This window comes from Myxine glutinosa, chromosome 4 (assembly GCF_964187855.1).
Source record: "Myxine glutinosa chromosome 4, kmMyxGlut1.1, whole genome shotgun sequence".
In the NCBI taxonomy this organism is placed as follows: Eukaryota; Metazoa; Chordata; class Myxini; order Myxiniformes; family Myxinidae; genus Myxine; species Myxine glutinosa.
In genome coordinates this window covers 19,796,743-19,813,694 of record NC_136264.1, presented here as the reverse complement: position 1 = coordinate 19,813,694, position 16,952 = coordinate 19,796,743, and the positions used below count along the sequence as shown (strand labels likewise).

The window sequence follows — 16,952 nt, the reverse complement described above, 5'->3', positions numbered from 1 at the left end:
TTCCATCGCCTGACCTCCATGTAGTCCATCACCTGACCTCTGTGTATTCCATCACCTGACCTCCTTGTATTCCATCATCTGACCTCCATGTATTCCATCACCTGACCTCCATGTATTCCATCGCCTGACCTCCATGTATTCCATCACCTGACCTCCGTGTATTCCATCACCTGACCTCCATGTATTCCATCACCTGACCTCCGTGTATTCCATCACCTGACCTCTGTGTATTCCATCGCCTGACCTCCATGTATTCCATCACCTGACCTCCGTGTATTCCATCACCTGACCTCCATGTATTCCATCACCTGACCTCCGTGTATTCCATCACCTGACCTCCGTGTATTCCATCACCTGATCTCGTGTATTCCATCACCTGATCTCGTGTATTCCATCACCTGACCTCCATGTATTCCATCACCTGACATGATCTTTCCTTACCTATTGGGAACAGATGTACTCGTATAAAGCTGTAATTGTAAACATCTTGCTAATTTAGAGCTTGTTGGTGTTTTACCTTCATGTGGTGTGCAGGTGACATCACTTTTGAGGCAACTATGGTTAGCTGTGGATTAAATCAGCTGGGCTTTTGTAAATCGACATTTTTTCTTTGTTTTTTTTTCACTTTCTTGTTTTTTATATTTATGTTCAGAGCCATTTTACGATTGTGGAAACAGCTTGTTAGGTGTTGACCTTTTCTTCTCTTTTTTCAGATGTTGATGAGTGCCTGCACAATCCATGTGAACAAAGATGTGACAACATTCGTGGAGGGTACATTTGCAGCTGTGATGAAGGCTACTTAGTTAATCCATCCAACAGCAGCCAATGTGTTGGTACGTAATGATTTTAAGTCACTTTTCTCTTGAATTCCAAGGGTTTCTTTCATTAATCAACTTCAAAAACAGATTGCAATGAAGAACTTTGGGTTCTGAAGAAGAATCCCCATTTGCATTCTCCACGTTTTCTGCCAGGCATTAATCATCCTGAATTCAAGATATAAATTAGCTTATTGAGAATGAAAGCCAGGACCCGAGAAGATTATTCGACTTTTTTTTTTTTAAAGTTCACCCAGGAAAACTTTTTTGCATTTATGAATAGCAAAGGTACCCGGCGTTGCTGAGCAACACAGAGTTGCTTCGTGACCGGAATATTAAGAGAGGGGGTTGGAGAGGGCGGAGGGGGAATGGAGGGGGAGGGGAGAGGTAGGCGGGTGAGAGGGGAGGGGAGACGGGGGAGGGGATGTGTAGGTGAGAGAGAGAGGAGGGGGAGGAAAGGAGGGGCCAAAAGTGAAGGGGAGGAGAGGACAATTGGGAGGGGAGAGGGGGAGGAGAGGCGAGGGTGGGGGAGAGGAGGAGAGTGGAGGAGGGTTGGGGAGAGGAGGGGAGTGGAGGAGGGTGGGGAGTGGAGGAGGGTGGGGAGTGGAGGGAGATGTGGGAGAGACAGAGTGGGGTGGGGGCGTTGCCGGGCAATGCAGGGTCACTCCCCTGACGGGAATATTAATAGGGGAGAGAGAAATGTGGGGAGGGGGAGAGTGGAGGGCGGTAAGGGGGAGGGGAGTGCAGGCAGCGGGAGCAGGAGGATGGGAACGGAGGAGATCAGGAAGGAGCATGAGGACAGGGAGAGAGAGAGATCAGGGAGATGGGGCAGAGCAGGGGGATGAGGAGGGTGGAGAGCAGGATGAGATTGAGGGGAGCAGAAGAATGTTGAGGGGTTGCAGGAGGATAGGGAGAGGGAGTAGGAGAATGTGGCAGAGCAAGAGGATGGAGCAGGGCTGTTAACCGGATCCATAATAGGATCTTCACCAAAGTCAAATCAATTAATCCTTGTCACACACCCAACCACTTCAACAAGCTTTGTCCAAATCCATCCACAACTTTTTGAGATATCCTGCTTTATATTGGTTTTAGCCCTTTCTGTCAATGGTGAAGGTGTGTGTGGTGTGTATGTGTTTGTTTTTTCATAACCTTTTTACCGTTTGACCTTTTGTCATCAAATTTTAAATAAACTTAATATGAGAATATTCCGAAGTCTCATTAAAGAGCCCTTATTAGCCCATCCGCTGCTGCAGCGTGAGACGGCCGAGTTTTTACATTGCTTCCGTGTTTATTTTTACTTATCTTATTTTTGGCTCTTGTGATCATCAAATTCAGTGAGAGTACAAAGCAGCCATGGACAGGCTTTGCATTTTGGGATGCTTTCTACTTTATATTGTGATGGTGGATGTTTAAGTGCCAACACTATCTTTTGAAAAGTGTCGGCAATTGTGTGTTTGGCTCTGGCGAAAGTCTCTGCATGGAGTTTTTTGTTCTTTTAGCACTACCTGTAGTACTTGGGAGATCTGTTGTGTATATGCAGCACAGCCAGGTTCGCCCAAATGGTTTTCTTTGTCTTGCACCAAATTAGAATTTATTTGTATTTCAAAAACATTCTTCACAAAGTCTAATTTTTATTTTTTTTTGCCGTTCAAGCACCAGGCAAAACTTCAATCTCTACACCTGATACAATGACTCAAGCGGTGTCAAGTTCAGAAACTCACCTGGTATCGACAACCTCTGCAGCCTCTGGTACAACAAGCACCGTGTCAAAATCAACAGAAGGTATTTTAATGAAATGTATATTTTAAATAATAGCCGACCAACACCTAACACATGAAAATCGTCATTAATCGTATCATATTTGCAGTCTTAGTATATTTCAAGCAAAACGAACAAAGAGAATGTTTATAAAGTATTCCTTCCTCGTTTAGAAGAGTCCAAGGCCTGCATTTTTCATGGCGGGGGAAACGTTTAGGCGCCAACCAATGGCCGTTTTAACATCGAACACTAATTAACCAAAACATCTCCACAAGTATGGGAACCAACAAGTATTCCAAGGAAACTGACTTCCTGATTTCACCCATGTGGGGTCATCATCAGGAATATGGTGGATATGAGATCCCACACGAGCCAAAGGTCTGTCTTCTCTGGTTTGAAAAATGCAAAATGCTTCCTTTTGAGCTTTTCCCCTCTTTGTTTTAGTTTTCAAACTGCCCCTCATACACCAAAGGAGAGGCTGCTCCACAGTTGTAGAAACATGCATTGGCTTGTTCGGAGCTGGAAGGGAATAATTTATGTTAGTGTTCGACATTGCAAAACACATGTAGTTATTCATTGTGGGTAAGTTCCTACATCTGGTCTCATGGATGAGATAGGATGGCCTTACATTTATAATACAGATATAATAATATGCAAGACGTGCAGCAGTTAACCAAAATAAGCTCCCTCCCCGCTGCCTTTCACCCGCTGCAACCCATCCCGATGGACTGGTTGCCTCACTCGCTACGGAGTGCGATATTTCAATTTTCATGTAGCAGTCATGGTAGTCTGTGGTCGACTGAAGTCTGATGCGGTGAACTACTACGATCTACATAGACGAAATCTGCTGCTGTGATCTACAGCGATGAAATCTGCTGCTGTGATCCACTACAATTTACATCGATTAAATCTTTTGCTGTAATCTACTGCAATAAACATCGACGAAATCTGCTGCTGTGATCGACTACGATTTACATCGATAAAATCTTCTGCAATCTACAAGAAACACCCACTCGACAGGACAGCGGCAAGAAAGTAGGTTTTCTCCCCCCGGACAAGTTGTACAACTTCCAAGAGTTTGATTTCTTCTTTGGCAATAACATTCTGTTTTCCAGTTTTTCTTTCCAGCGGTTTATTCCATTAAAGTTTTCAAACAGAGATACTGGCTTTTCTTCTTCTTCTTCTATTTGATAATGTAGAGTGTGAAAGGCAGTGGGGAGGGCATTTATTTAGGTTTACCGCCCACTTTTTGTGTGTTATTATAGAGATGTATTAAACCAAAAATCATGCATATATGCATCTTATATGATTTTAATACAAAATATCATCTCACTTTAATGAGTTATATTCTCTGTTTCAAAATTCCACAATTGAATTTCTTTCAATTAATTATTTTATCGTGAATAGCTCTCTAATTTCAAATTATCTTGCTCAAAGAATCTCTGCCCGTTGATTTTCCAATGGGTCACTGCGAGTATGAAATATTGCTGATATGGGAAATATCGAATCAATAATTCAGAACATTGGAGAAATCAACTTGGTTTCAATGAAACCCTTTTCCACATGTGCTGTGTGCATCATCATTTCCTTGTTTGAGTTCTTACTGTTGGCAAAATACTCGTAAGATATTTTCACTTTGTTCAAAAACGAACATGAATTTATCACATTTCGTATAGATTAGTTGGTGACATGCTCATCGCTCTGCTTTCGAGTCTGGCTGTGAATGTCAACATGTTCTGACATTAAAAAACCGCCTTTTGCATCAGCAGGATAACCAACGTCCGCTGAATTTCAGAGCATGCAACCCTTCACCTGTTTTGTTGCATTGTGATGGTGGATGTTTAAGTGCCAACACTATCTTTTGAAAAGTGTCGGCAATTGTGTGTTTGGCTCTGGCGAAAGTCTCTGCATGGAGTTTTTTGTTCTTTTAGCACTACCTGTAGTACTTGGGAGATCTGTTGTGTATATGCAGCACAGCCAGGTTCGCCCAAATGGTTTTCTTTGTCTTGCACCAAATTAGAATTTATTTGTATTTCAAAAACATTCTTCACAAAGTCTAATTTTTATTTTTTTTTGCCGTTCAAGCACCAGGAAAAACTTCAATCTCTACACCTGATACAATGACTCAAGCGGTGTCAAGTTCAGAAACTCACCTGGTATCGACAACCTCTGCAGCCTCTGGTACAACAAGCACCGTGTCAAAATCAACAGAAGGTATTTTAATGAAATGTATATTTTAAATAATAGCCGACCAACACCTAACACATGAAAATCGTCATTAATCGTATCATATTTGCAGTCTTAGTATATTTCAAGCAAAACGAATAAAGAGAATGTTTATAAAGTATTCCTTCCTAGTTTAGAAGAGTTCAAGGCCTGCATTTTTCACGGCGGGGGAAACGTTTAGGCGCCAACCAATGGCCGTTTTAACATCGAACACTAATTAACCAAAACATCTCCACAAGTATGGGAACCAACAAGTATTCCAAGGAAACTGACTTCCTGATTTCACCCATGTGGGGTCATCATCAGGAATATGGTGGATATGAGATCCCACACGAGCCAAAGGTCTGTCTTCTCTGGTTTGAAAAATGCAAAATGCTTCCTTTTGAGCTTTTCCCCTCTTTGTTTTAGTTTTCAAACTGCCCCTCATACACCAAAGTGGAGGCTGCTCCACAGTTGTAGAAACATGCATTGGCTTGTTCGGAGCTGGAAGGGAATAATTTATGTTTGTGTCTGACATTGCAAAACACATGCAGTTATTTATTGTGGGTAAGTTCCCACATCTGGTCTCATGGATGAGATGGGATAGCCTTACATTTATAATACCTATATAATAATATGCAAAACGTGCAGCAGTTAACCAAAATAAACTCCCTCCCCGCTGCCTTTCGCCCGCTGCAACCCATCCCGATGGACTGGATGCCTCGCTCACTACGGAGTGCAATATTTCAATTTTCATGTAGCAGTCATGGTAGTCTGTGGTCGACTGAAGTCTGATGCGGTGAACTACTACGATCTACAAAGACGAAATCTGCTGCTGTGATCCACCACAATCTACATCGATTAAATCTGTTGCTGTAATCTACTGCAATAAACATCGACGAAATCTGCTGCTGTGATCGACTACGATTTACATCAATAAAATCTTCTGCAATCTACAAGAAACACCCACTCGACAGGACAGCGGCAAGAAAGTATGTTTTCTCCCCCCGGACAAGTTGTACAACTTCCAAGAGTTTGATTTCTTCTTTGGCAATAACATTCTGTTTTCCAGTTTTTCTTTCCAGCGGTTTATTCCATTAAAGTTTTCAAACAGAGATCCTGGCTTTTCTTCTTCTTCTTCTATTTGATAATGTGGAGTGTGAAAGGCAGTGGGGAGGGCATTTATTTAGGTTAACCGTGCACTTTTTGTGTGTTATTATAGAGATGTATTACACCAAAAATCATGCATATGTGCATCTTATATGATTTTCATAAGAATATATCATCTCACTTTAATGAGTTATATTCTCTGTTTCAAAATTCCACAATTAAATTTCTTTCAATTAATTATTTTATCGTGAATAGCTCTCTAATTTCAAATTATCTTGCTCAAAGAATCTCTGCCCGTTGATTTTCCAATGGGTCACTGCGAGTATGAAATATTGCTGATATGGGAAATATCGAATCAATAATTCAGAACATTGGAGAAATCAACTTGGTTTCAATGAAACCCTTTTCCACTTGTGCTGTGTGCATCGTCATTTCCTTGTTGGAGTTCTTACTGTTGGCAAAATACTCGTAAGATATTTTCACTTTGTTAAAAAACGAACATGAATTTATCGCAGTTCGTATAGATTAGTTGGTGACATGCTCATCGCTCTGCTTTCGAGCCTGGCTGTGAATGTCAACATGTTCTGACATTAAAAAACCGCCATTTTGCATCAGCAGGATAACCAACGTCCACTGAATTTCAGAGCATGCAACCCTTCACCTATTTTATTGCATTGTTATGGTGGATGTTTAAGTGCCAACACTATTGTCATGTATGCAGTGCAAATGTTCACCGTTGTATCCCTACACCGGGACCGGGTTGTATCCCTACGCCAGAGCTCGGATGGCGCTGCTGTGAATCGGGCCTTGATCGGCAGAGTGAATAAACGCGTACGACAATTGATCGCAGTTTGTCGAGATACTTTACATGGCGACGAGGATAAACATCTAGACCATGACATCTTTCGGCCATATCGATGAATTCGACCCTCATGAGGGGGATTTTGACACGTATTCTGAGCGGTTGGCTTTCTACTTCGAGGCGAACGGCATTGCGACCGAAGGCCGGATGAAGGCCGTCTTCCTGTCCGTTTGCGGAGGTGAGACGTTCACACTCGTTAAAAACCTGATTCGGCCTCGGACAATCCAGGAGCTCACGTATGCAGAGCTCAAGGCCGCTTTGAAGGAACATTGCAACCCATCTCCTTCAGTCATCCTGTGTCGGTTTAATTTTTACATGTGCAGACAGCAGCAAGGTCAGTCGATCGCAGACTTCATTGCACACCTCAAAAAACTGTCACATCTGTGTGAGTTTGGGGACACGATCGATGACATGCTTCGTGATTTGCTGGTGGTTGGCATGTCTGATGACCGCACTCGTAGACGCCTGCTTGCTGAGAGAAGACTGACGTTCCAAAATGCCAGAGACACCGCCATTTCCATGGAAAGTGCTGAACGCAACGCTACAAGCATCGGTGCCACTCGCTCGTCTGGTACCAGCCCTGCTGTGAATCGGTTGGATCATGTTCACCCACAACGTTGGAACAAGGCTCCTCGTCAGAAGCCAGTGCAGTCTCAAACCCACAACAACTGTTTTCGGTGCAACGGAAAGCACCCTCCGGAGACGTGTCGGTTCAAAGATGCCACCTGCCATTTCTGTTCGAAAACTGGCCATATTGCTCCAGCTTGCATCACTCGCAAATCGGGAAAAGGAAAAGCTGCTGACAAGATTCATCAGTTTATCGGTTCGGAGGAACCCGAGCTTGACCAGGTGAGCTCTGTTTCCGACAACTCAGAATCGTATGACCTGCTTCATATTGATTCTCACCATAGGCGGGACCCTCTTCTTGCCAATGTTGTCGTCAACAATCGACGATTGCAAATGGAGGTCGACACTGGTGCGGCCGTCTCGCTCATCAGCCATGCTGTTTTCACAAACCTGTGGAGTGATGCTGACCGACCCCATCTGAAACCTACTACCTATGGACTCTCCACCTATACAGGTGAGAAGATTGTTCCCTGCGGTACATGTGATGTCACGGTGGGCTACGATAACCGTGAGTTTCACCTACCCCTGATCGTCATTCCTGGAAAGGGCCCTTCCTTACTCGGCAGGAACTGGTTGAGCATAATTCGACTGAAGTGGGAAAGCATTCATCAACTCCGGGCAGCCAACGTTTCTCCTACCGCAGCATACACACTCAAAAATGTGCTGGATATGTACCCGGATGTCTTCAAGGATGAGCTTGGAACCTTGAAAGGACATACGGCTAAACTCAGGGTTGACCGGGATGCCAATCCTATATTTTGCAGGGCTCGCCCAGTCCCTTTCGCCCTGCGTGAGCGGATTGACAAGGAACTGGATCATCTTGAAAATCTGGGGATCATCGAGCAAATCCAGTATGCCGAATGGGCGGCGCCCATCGTTCCGGTCATAAAATCGGACCAGTCCATCCGCATATGTGGAGATTATAAAATGACCGTGAACAGGTGTTCTTCATTGGATAAATATCCAATCCCGAGGATCGAAGACCTCTATGCTCGTCTCACGGGAGGCAAGACTTTTACGAAACTCGATCTCAAATCCGCCTATCTACAGCTCTGCTTGGACGAGAATTCGAAACAGTATCTTACCATCAACACGCATCGTGGGTTGTATAGGTACCACCGACTTAGTTTTGGAGTGAAATCTGCACCTGGAATTTATCAGCGTGTCATGGACAGTTTGTTTGCCGCCGAACGCAACGTCGTTTGTTACCAGGATGATATTCTGGTTACTGGTCGTACGGACGCGGAACATCTACAGAACCTGGAGAGAGTTCTGAAGAAGATTTCGGACTCCGGCCTACGTTTGCGTCGAGACAAGTGCAAGTTTATGGTGCCATCAGTCACGTACCTGGGTCATACGATTGATGCCGAGGGTCTACACCCGACAGATGAGAAAGTCCGAGCTATCAAGGATGCTCCTTCTCCACGAGATGTGACCGAATTGAAGTCATACCTCGGTTTGCTTCAGTTCTATGGTCGTTACATCCCGAATGTGACCGACGTTTTGGGCCCCCTTTATCGGCTTTTGAGGAAAGGAGTCTCCTGGAGCTGGGGGTCTACTGAACAATCGGCATTCCAGACCTCTAAGGATCTGCTCAAATCGTCCAATGTTCTCGTTCATTTTGATCCAGAGAAGGATCTTGTGCTGACATGCGATGCCTGTCAGTATGGAGTGGGGAGTGTATTATCGCACGTGATGCCTGATGGTACGGAAAGACCGGTTGCATTTGCATCCAGAACGTTGTCCCCGGCAGAGAAAAACTATTCCCAACTTGACAAGGAAGGATTGGGAATCGTTTTCGGCGTCGGCAAATTTCGCCAGTACCTTCTTGGACATCATTTCACGATTCGCACTGATCACAAGCCGCTGATCAGTCTGTTTGGTCCAACTAAGGCGACATCTGACACACTACCGCCCAGGATCATCCGCTGGTCCCTGTTTCTCGCTGCTTATGACTACACCATATGTTATAAGCCCGGTTCGTCTATCACAAATGCAGATGCCATGAGTCGGTTACCCCTTCCAGAATCCGTTGATGATTCGCCTACACCAGGATCCATTATCGCACTGATGGATCATCTGGAAGATTGTGCTGTCGATTCCGGCCAGATCCGCACTCATACTCGACGAGACCCCGTTCTGTCCAGAACTGTCCAGGCTGTACAGCTTGGATGGCATTTGCTACCTGAGGGTGACCCAGATTTTGCGGCTTTTAAAGCACGTAAAAACGAACTCAGCGTGGAAAATGGTTGCCTACTCTGGGGATGTCGTGTCGTGATCCCGAAAAATCTGCGTTCCAGGGTCATGGATGAAATCCATGACTGTCACCCCGGGATTGTGAAGATGAAGTCACTCGCCAGAAACTATGTGTGGTGGCCGAATCTTGATGCTGATATCGAACATCATGTTCGACATTGTTACCCCTGCCAGAGCACCCGGAATACACCTGCGAAAGCGCCACTGCATCCCTGGGAATGGCCCAGCGAACCGTGGCATCGCCTACATCTCGATTATGCCGGGCCTATTAACGGCAGCATGATTCTAATAATTACGGACGCGCACACAAAATGGATTGATGCCTATGTGACGCGTGGTACTACGTCAGCCATTGTCATCGAAAGACTCAGACGCTGTTTCGCCACTCATGGTCTGCCCAGGATGATCGTGAGTGATAACGGTTCGTGTTTTTCCAGTACCGAGTTTGCCAAGTTCACACGTCGGAACGGCATCAAACATAAGTTTGTCAGCCCACATCACCAGGCTTCAAATGGCTTGGCCGAACGATCCGTGGGAATCATCAAATCCGGATTGCAGAAACTTCAGGAGGGAACCCTGGAAACAAAGCTGTCTCGTCTCCTGTTCAAATACCGCATCACGCCACAATCAACAACCGGTGCAGCTCCGTCTGAGTTATTGATGAAACGACACTTGAGATCGACACTTGACAATCTCAAACCAGACATATCATCAAATGTTTATCAGAGCCAGCTTAATCAAAAGTTGGTGCACGATAAGACGTCCAACAGTCGATGTATCAACATTGGAGATCCAGTGTTTGCCCGAAATTTTGGTGCAGGTGCGACGTGGCTACCGGGAGACATCATCGAGAAGCCAGGTCCACTGTCCAGTGTGATTCGCCTGCAGGACGGCCGCGAAATTCGTCGACATCAGGACCACATAACCTACCGTCACTGTGAGTCGATGGAGCCTGTAGCATCGTCACAGTCAGGACAACAGTTCGACCCGCCACTGCCGGAGATCGTCGTGGCCGCTCCAGCCGGCTCGGATGCCCCGAAAACCTCTGCAAACGCTACACCCTTCGTGGAGACCAAAGGAATCACCTCGGACTCTGTATCCACTGGTACACCGCGACCCAAAGGAATCACCTCGGACTCTGTATCCACTGGTACACCGCGACGCTCAATGCGTGAGAGAAAAGCACCCGACCGGTTGAATCTTTGAAGATGTTTTTTTTTCACGTTGACACATGTTCTATTTTCACGTATTTTCATTATTCTCATAACCGTTTGCACACATATTTTCACATGTTTTGGAAATGTTGATTTTGAAATGTCAATTCTGGAAATCTAGCACGTATTGCTCTTGGTAATTTTGGACTTAAAGGGGAGGATGTCATGTATGCAGTGCAAATGTTCACCGTTGTATCCCTACACCGGGACCGGGTTGTATCCCTACGCCAGAGCTCGGATGGCGCTGCTGTGAATCGGGCCTTGATCGGCAGAGTGAATAAACGCGTACGACAATTGATCGCAGTTTGTCGAGATACTTTACAACTATCTTTTGAAAAGTGTCGGCAATTGTGTGTTTGGCTCTGGCGAAAGTCTCTGCATGGAGTTTTTTGTTCTTTTAGCACTACCTGTAGTACTTGGGAGATCTGTTGTGTATATGCAGCACAGCCAGGTTCGCCCAAATGGTTTTCTTTGTCTTGCACCAAATTAGAATTTATTTGTATTTCAAAAACATTCTTCACAAAGTCTAATTTTTATTTTTTTTTGCCGTTCAAGCACCAGGAAAAACTTCAATCTCGACACCTGATACAATGACTCAAGCGGTGTCAAGTTCAGAAACTCACCTGGTATCGACAACCTCTGCAGCCTCTGGTACAACAAGCACCGTGTCAAAATCAACAGAAGGTATTTTAATGAAATGTATATTTTAAATAATAGCCGACCAACACCTAACACATGAAAATCGTCATTAATCGTATCATATTTGCAGTCTTAGTATATTTCAAGCAAAACGAATAAAGAGAATGTTTATAAAGTATTCCTTCCTAGTTTAGAAGAGTCCAAGGCTGCATTTTTCACGTCGGGGGAAACGTTTAGGCGCCAACCAATGGCCGTTTTAACATCGAACACTAATTAACCAAAACATCTCCACAAGTATGGGAACCAACAAGTATTCCAAGGAAACTGACTTCCTGATTTCACCCATGTGGGGTCATCATCAGGAATATGGTGGATATGAGATCCCACACGAGCCAAAGGTCTGTCTTCTCTGGTTTGAAAAATGCAAAATGCTTCCTTTTGAGCTTTTCCCCTCTTTGTTTTAGTTTTCAAACTGCCCCTCGTACACCAAAGTGGAGGCTGCTACACAGTTGTAGAAACATGCATTGGCTTGTTCGGAGCTGGAAGGGAATAATTTATGTTTGTGTCTGACATTGCAAAACACATGCAGTTATTTATTGTGGGTAAGTTCCCACATCTGGTCTCATGGATGAGATGGGATAGCCTTACATTTATAACACCTATATAATAATATGCAAAACGTGCAGCAGTTAACCAAAATAAACTCCCTCCCCGCTGCCTTTCGCCCGCTGCAACCCATCCCGATGGACTTGTTGCCTCACTCGATACGGAGTGCGATATTTCAATTTTCATGTGGCAGTCATGGTAGTCTGTGGTCGACTGAAGTCTGATGCGGTGAACTACTACAATCTACATCGACGAAATCTGCTGCTGTGATCTACATCGATGAAATCTGCTGCTGTGATCCACTACAATTTACATCGATTAAATCTTTTGCTGTAATCTACTGCAATAAACATCGACGAAATCTGCTGCTGTGATCCACTACGATTTACATCGATAAAATCTTCTGCAATCTACAAGAAACACCCACTCGACAGGACAGCGGCAAGAAAGTAGGGTTTCTCCCCCCGGACAAGTTGTACAACTTCCAAGAGTTTGATTTCTTCTTTGGCAATAACATTCTGTTTTCCAGTTTTTCTTTCCAGCGGTTTATTCCATTAAAGTTTTCAAACAGATATCCTGGCTTTTCTTCTTCTTCTTCTATTTGGTGATGTGGAGTGTGAAAGGCAGTCGGGAGGGCATTTATTTTGGTTAACCGTGCACTTTTTGTGTGTTATTATAGAGATGTATTAAACCAAAAATCATGCATATATGCATCTTATATGATTTTAATAAAAATATATCATCTTGTAGCGGCTACCGCTGGGTTTTCACAATCGCCTTGCACCTATCAAGGACGCGGAGCGATCACCATGCCGGGCTCGTCCAGGACGCCCGGGCAGGCCCGCGCTCAACTTGCCAGGCCTCGGTCGGGACGCCCGGGCAGGCTCACCCTCAACTTGCCAGGCCGCAGCCAGGACGCTGGGCCACGCCCCCTCTTGCCTTTCCTGGGCAAACGCTCCGGGATAATATGTATATATATTGCTGCCCGATAAACGGGCTTTTCAGAGTGCCTGAGTGTTTGGTTTGATTAAAGCAACTCGGATGAATTCCAGCTTTTTGTCGCGTCCATTCTTCCGATCGACGTGGGAGCCCCAGCTCCTTCATTGGTGACCTACCGACATGGACACGGCAGTCGCCCTTAAACTGCCTCCCTTCTGGGAGGCTCACGCGGCGGTTTGGTTCGCACAGGCGGATTCCCTGTTCGCCCTGCGAGGCATCATGGCCGACGACACCCGCTTCCACCATGTGGTAGCAGCGCTCGGTTCGGCCACCGCGGCCCGCGCCCTGAGCCTCCTCGAGAGCCCGCCAGCCGCTGACAAATACGGCGCGATTAAGAAGCTTCTCCTCGACGCTTTCTCCCTCCCATCGGCGGAGCGCGCACGGCGCCTGCTCGACCTGCCCGAGCTCGGCGACACGCGCCCTTCCGAGCGAATGGACTACATGCTTTCACTGCTCGGCGAGCACTCTCCGGCATTCCTGTTCCGGGAGCTGTTCCTCCGTCAGCTGCCTAACCCGGTACGCCTCGCCCTGGCAAGCACGACGATCACAGATCCCTGGGCCCTTGCCAGAGAAGCCGACAAGATCTCCGCCGCAGGACAGCGCATCGCAGCGGCGACATGGGACCCACCGCCGTCTGATGCAACACCCATGGCGCCCGAGCACCCGGCACGGTCGACGACCGAACTGCCGATGCAATTGGCGGCCGCTACACCGAGCCGACCACCTCCAGCACGACGACCGGGGCCTCCACCTGACCAAGCATGGTGTTGCTATCATGCCAGGTTCGGACAGAAGGCCCGGACATGCCGACCCCCGTGCTCCTTCGGCAGGCCGGGAAACGGCCGGGCCGGCGTTCATTACCAGCCATGAGCGCCGGCCACACGGGCAACTTACTGTTCATCACGGATAAAGCGTCCGGACGGCGCTTCCTGTGCGACACTGGCGCCCAACTGAGCGTCATACCCGCCTCTGACCAGGACAGGCAATCCGCGGTTTGCGGCCCCTCCTTGGTTGCGGCCAACGGATAGACCATCCGCACCTTCGGCCCGCGCAACGTCACCCTCTGCTTCGGCGGCCAACGCTTTGCTTGGATGTTTGTAACCGCAAACGTGCCCATGGCTCTGCTAGGCGCCGACTTCCTCTGTGCACACGGACTGCTGGTGGACGTCCAACGGCGTCGTTTAATCAACGCCGAAACCTTCAGCTCCCTGGTATGCACATTGAGCAGCTCCGCGCCGACCGAGCTGGCATGCGCCGTCCCGGCGGCGAACGAGTTTGCTCGCCTGCTCACGGAGTTCCCGGCCCTCACGCGGCCGACGTTTTCGGCCGTCGCAGTACGGCATGGGATCGAGCACCACATACCAACCACGGGCCCGCCGGTCTACGCCAGGGCCCGCCGCCTCGACCCAGCCAAGCTCGCCGTGGCGAAGGCCGAATTTGACGCGTTGGAGCACCTCGGCATCGTGCGGCGCTCCGATAGCGCGTGGGCCTCGCCACTGCACATCGTGCCAAAGCCGGGGGGTGGATGGCGCCGGTGTGGCGACTACCGCCGTCTCAATGACGCTACCACCCCCGACAGGTACCCGATCCCGCATATCCAAGACTTCTCCGCCCGTCTGGCGGGACGGGTCATTTTTTCGAAAATTGATCTCATACGGGGATATCACCAGGTACCTGTCAGGGCGGCCGACGTCCCTAAAACGGCAGTCATCACGCCGTTCGGCTTATTCGAATTCTTGCGGATGCCGTTTGGTCTCAAGAACGCGGCTCAGGCGTTCCAGCGCTTGATGGACGGCGTGCTGCGTGACCTGCCGTTCCTTTTCGTTTACCTGGACGACATCCTCGTCGCCAGCACGTCCCGGGCCGAGCACCTCCTCCACCTCCGAACACTGTTCGGGTGCCTCAGCGAGCACGGCCTCATCGTCAACCCGGCCAAATGCCACTTCGGCCCGACGGCCGTTGATTTTTTGGGCCACCACATCACCAAGAACGGGGCCGTGCCGCTGCCAACCAAGGTCGAGGCCATCACCACGTTCCCGCGTCCCCGCACCATAAAGGCCCTGCAGGAATTCCTGGGAATGGTGAATTTTTATCACCGCTTCGTGCCCCGCGCTGCTCAACTCATGCGGCCCCTCTGCGAAGCCCTCCGGGGCAAGCCGGCCAAGCACGACATCGCCTGGTCCGCAGCAATGGATGTGGCCTTCCAAAGCTCAAAGCGGGCCCTCGCCGACGCAACACTGCTCGCTCACCCGGTGCTCAACGCTCCCATCGCCCTCACCACGGATGCCTCCGACTACGCAGTGGGCGCCGTACATGAGCAATGGGTGAACGGGGTTTGGCAGCCACTCGCTTTTTTCAGCCGGCAGCTCCGGCCGAACGAGCTCAAATACAGCACGTTTGACCGGGAGCTCCTCGGTCTACACCTGGCCGTCCGCCATTTCCGCCACCTCCTGGAGGGCCGACCTTTTTATTATTATTATTATTATTTTTTTTTTTTTTTTTTTTTTTTTTTTTGTATACAAGATCGAGGCTCGTGAAAGAGCGAACATTAATCACACAGAAAGACAAACCGACACATAAAACATATAACATCGGGAGCGGTAGACAAGATGGGGAGAGAGGGGGAAGGACACAAACACAACATTTGAGAGCAGGGACCGAGAGACATGGAGACATCGAGAGATCTGAGAGAGGGCGAGGGCTTTGGGGGGCGGGGCATGGGAAGGGGGCGGTGGGAGAGGTATAAAACATATGGACACTGCCAGGACTTCCAGGAAAGAAGTTGGAATTTCAAACAAGGTGGATCTGGGGTGAATTAGCGGGGGTAGAAAAGATCAAGGTTTTGGATGGGGGAAGATAAGAGATGGTGGTGAACAGCTGTTTTAAAGACCTGGAGGGAGGAGTGGGATTGAAGGGAGTGAGGGAGTTTGTTCCAGAGGCGGGAGAAAAGAGGAATGAAAGAGTGAAGGTGAGCAGAGAGCCGAGATTTCGGCAGTTTAACCATCAGAGGGTTGCTGGCAGATCTTGTGCGACCTGTAGGAATATTTGGGGGACAGAGCACAGAGAGAGCTGGGGGTGCAAGGCCGGAGAGGAGTCGGTAGAAGACAGAAAGACCACCTACCTGCCTGCGGTGAGTGAGTGAAAGGCCCTCAGAGATAGCTTCATCGCGGGAGATTCCAATAATTCTGAAAGCTTTGGTTTCAACAGCGTGAAGCCGAGCTAGGTGTGAGGCAGGAGCACCGGCCCATAGGGGAGAACAGTATTCCATTGAGCTGCGGATGAAAGCCTTGTATGTGGTGAGGAGCTCAGGTGTGCCGAGGAAGGACTTCGCACGACGGAGGATGCCCAGTCGGCGACTGGCTTTGGAGGCCAGCTTGGAAATGTGGTTTTCCCAAGAAAGATCATGGCAGATAGTGAGACCCAAAATCTTGAGCGACAGAACTTCTTGCAGAGGATTGTTGAGAAAGTAGATGGGAGGGTTGTCCAGTCGATCTTTTCGGAGAGACATAGTAAGAGTGTGAGATTTGTCAGGATTGAAAGACATGTTCCACTTGTTTGACCAGTCTGTGATTTTGTCCAGGTCTTCAGAGAGTGAGGAGGCAGCAGACTGCCGATCTGAGGGAAGAGGAATGGAGCGGCAGAGAGTGGAGTCATCAGCAAAGAGATAGAGAGGATTTTCGAGAGAGTCAGAGAGATCATTGATGAAGACCTGAAAAAGCACGGGACCCAGAACACTGCCTTGGGGAACTCCAGCCTGAACAGGAAGAGGAGATGAGAGAAACCCATTCAGGGCCACACGTTGACGACGACTAGAGAGGAAGTCCGCCAGCCATGCGTGGAGATTTCCATGGATACCAAAGG

General features: G+C 47.9%; 2 protein-coding genes across 2 annotated transcripts in view; both read left to right on the top strand.

The window, feature by feature from the left end:
- Positions 1-16,952, top strand: part of LOC137425804 (fibronectin-like) — a 1,588,206-nt gene that overhangs the window by 327,564 nt on the left and 1,243,690 nt on the right. The gene's annotated exons all lie outside the window — the stretch shown is intronic.
- LOC137424485 (uncharacterized) overlaps positions 1-16,952 on the top strand; it is a 72,569-nt gene that overhangs the window by 17,076 nt on the left and 38,541 nt on the right. Inside the window, exons 8-11 of the mRNA XM_078775082.1 lie at positions 714-833; positions 2,469-2,597; positions 4,659-4,787; positions 11,403-11,531. Coding sequence (XP_078631208.1) covers positions 714-833; positions 2,469-2,597; positions 4,659-4,787; positions 11,403-11,531 — 507 coding nt within the window. The remainder of the gene's footprint in view (positions 1-713; positions 834-2,468; positions 2,598-4,658; positions 4,788-11,402; positions 11,532-16,952) is intronic.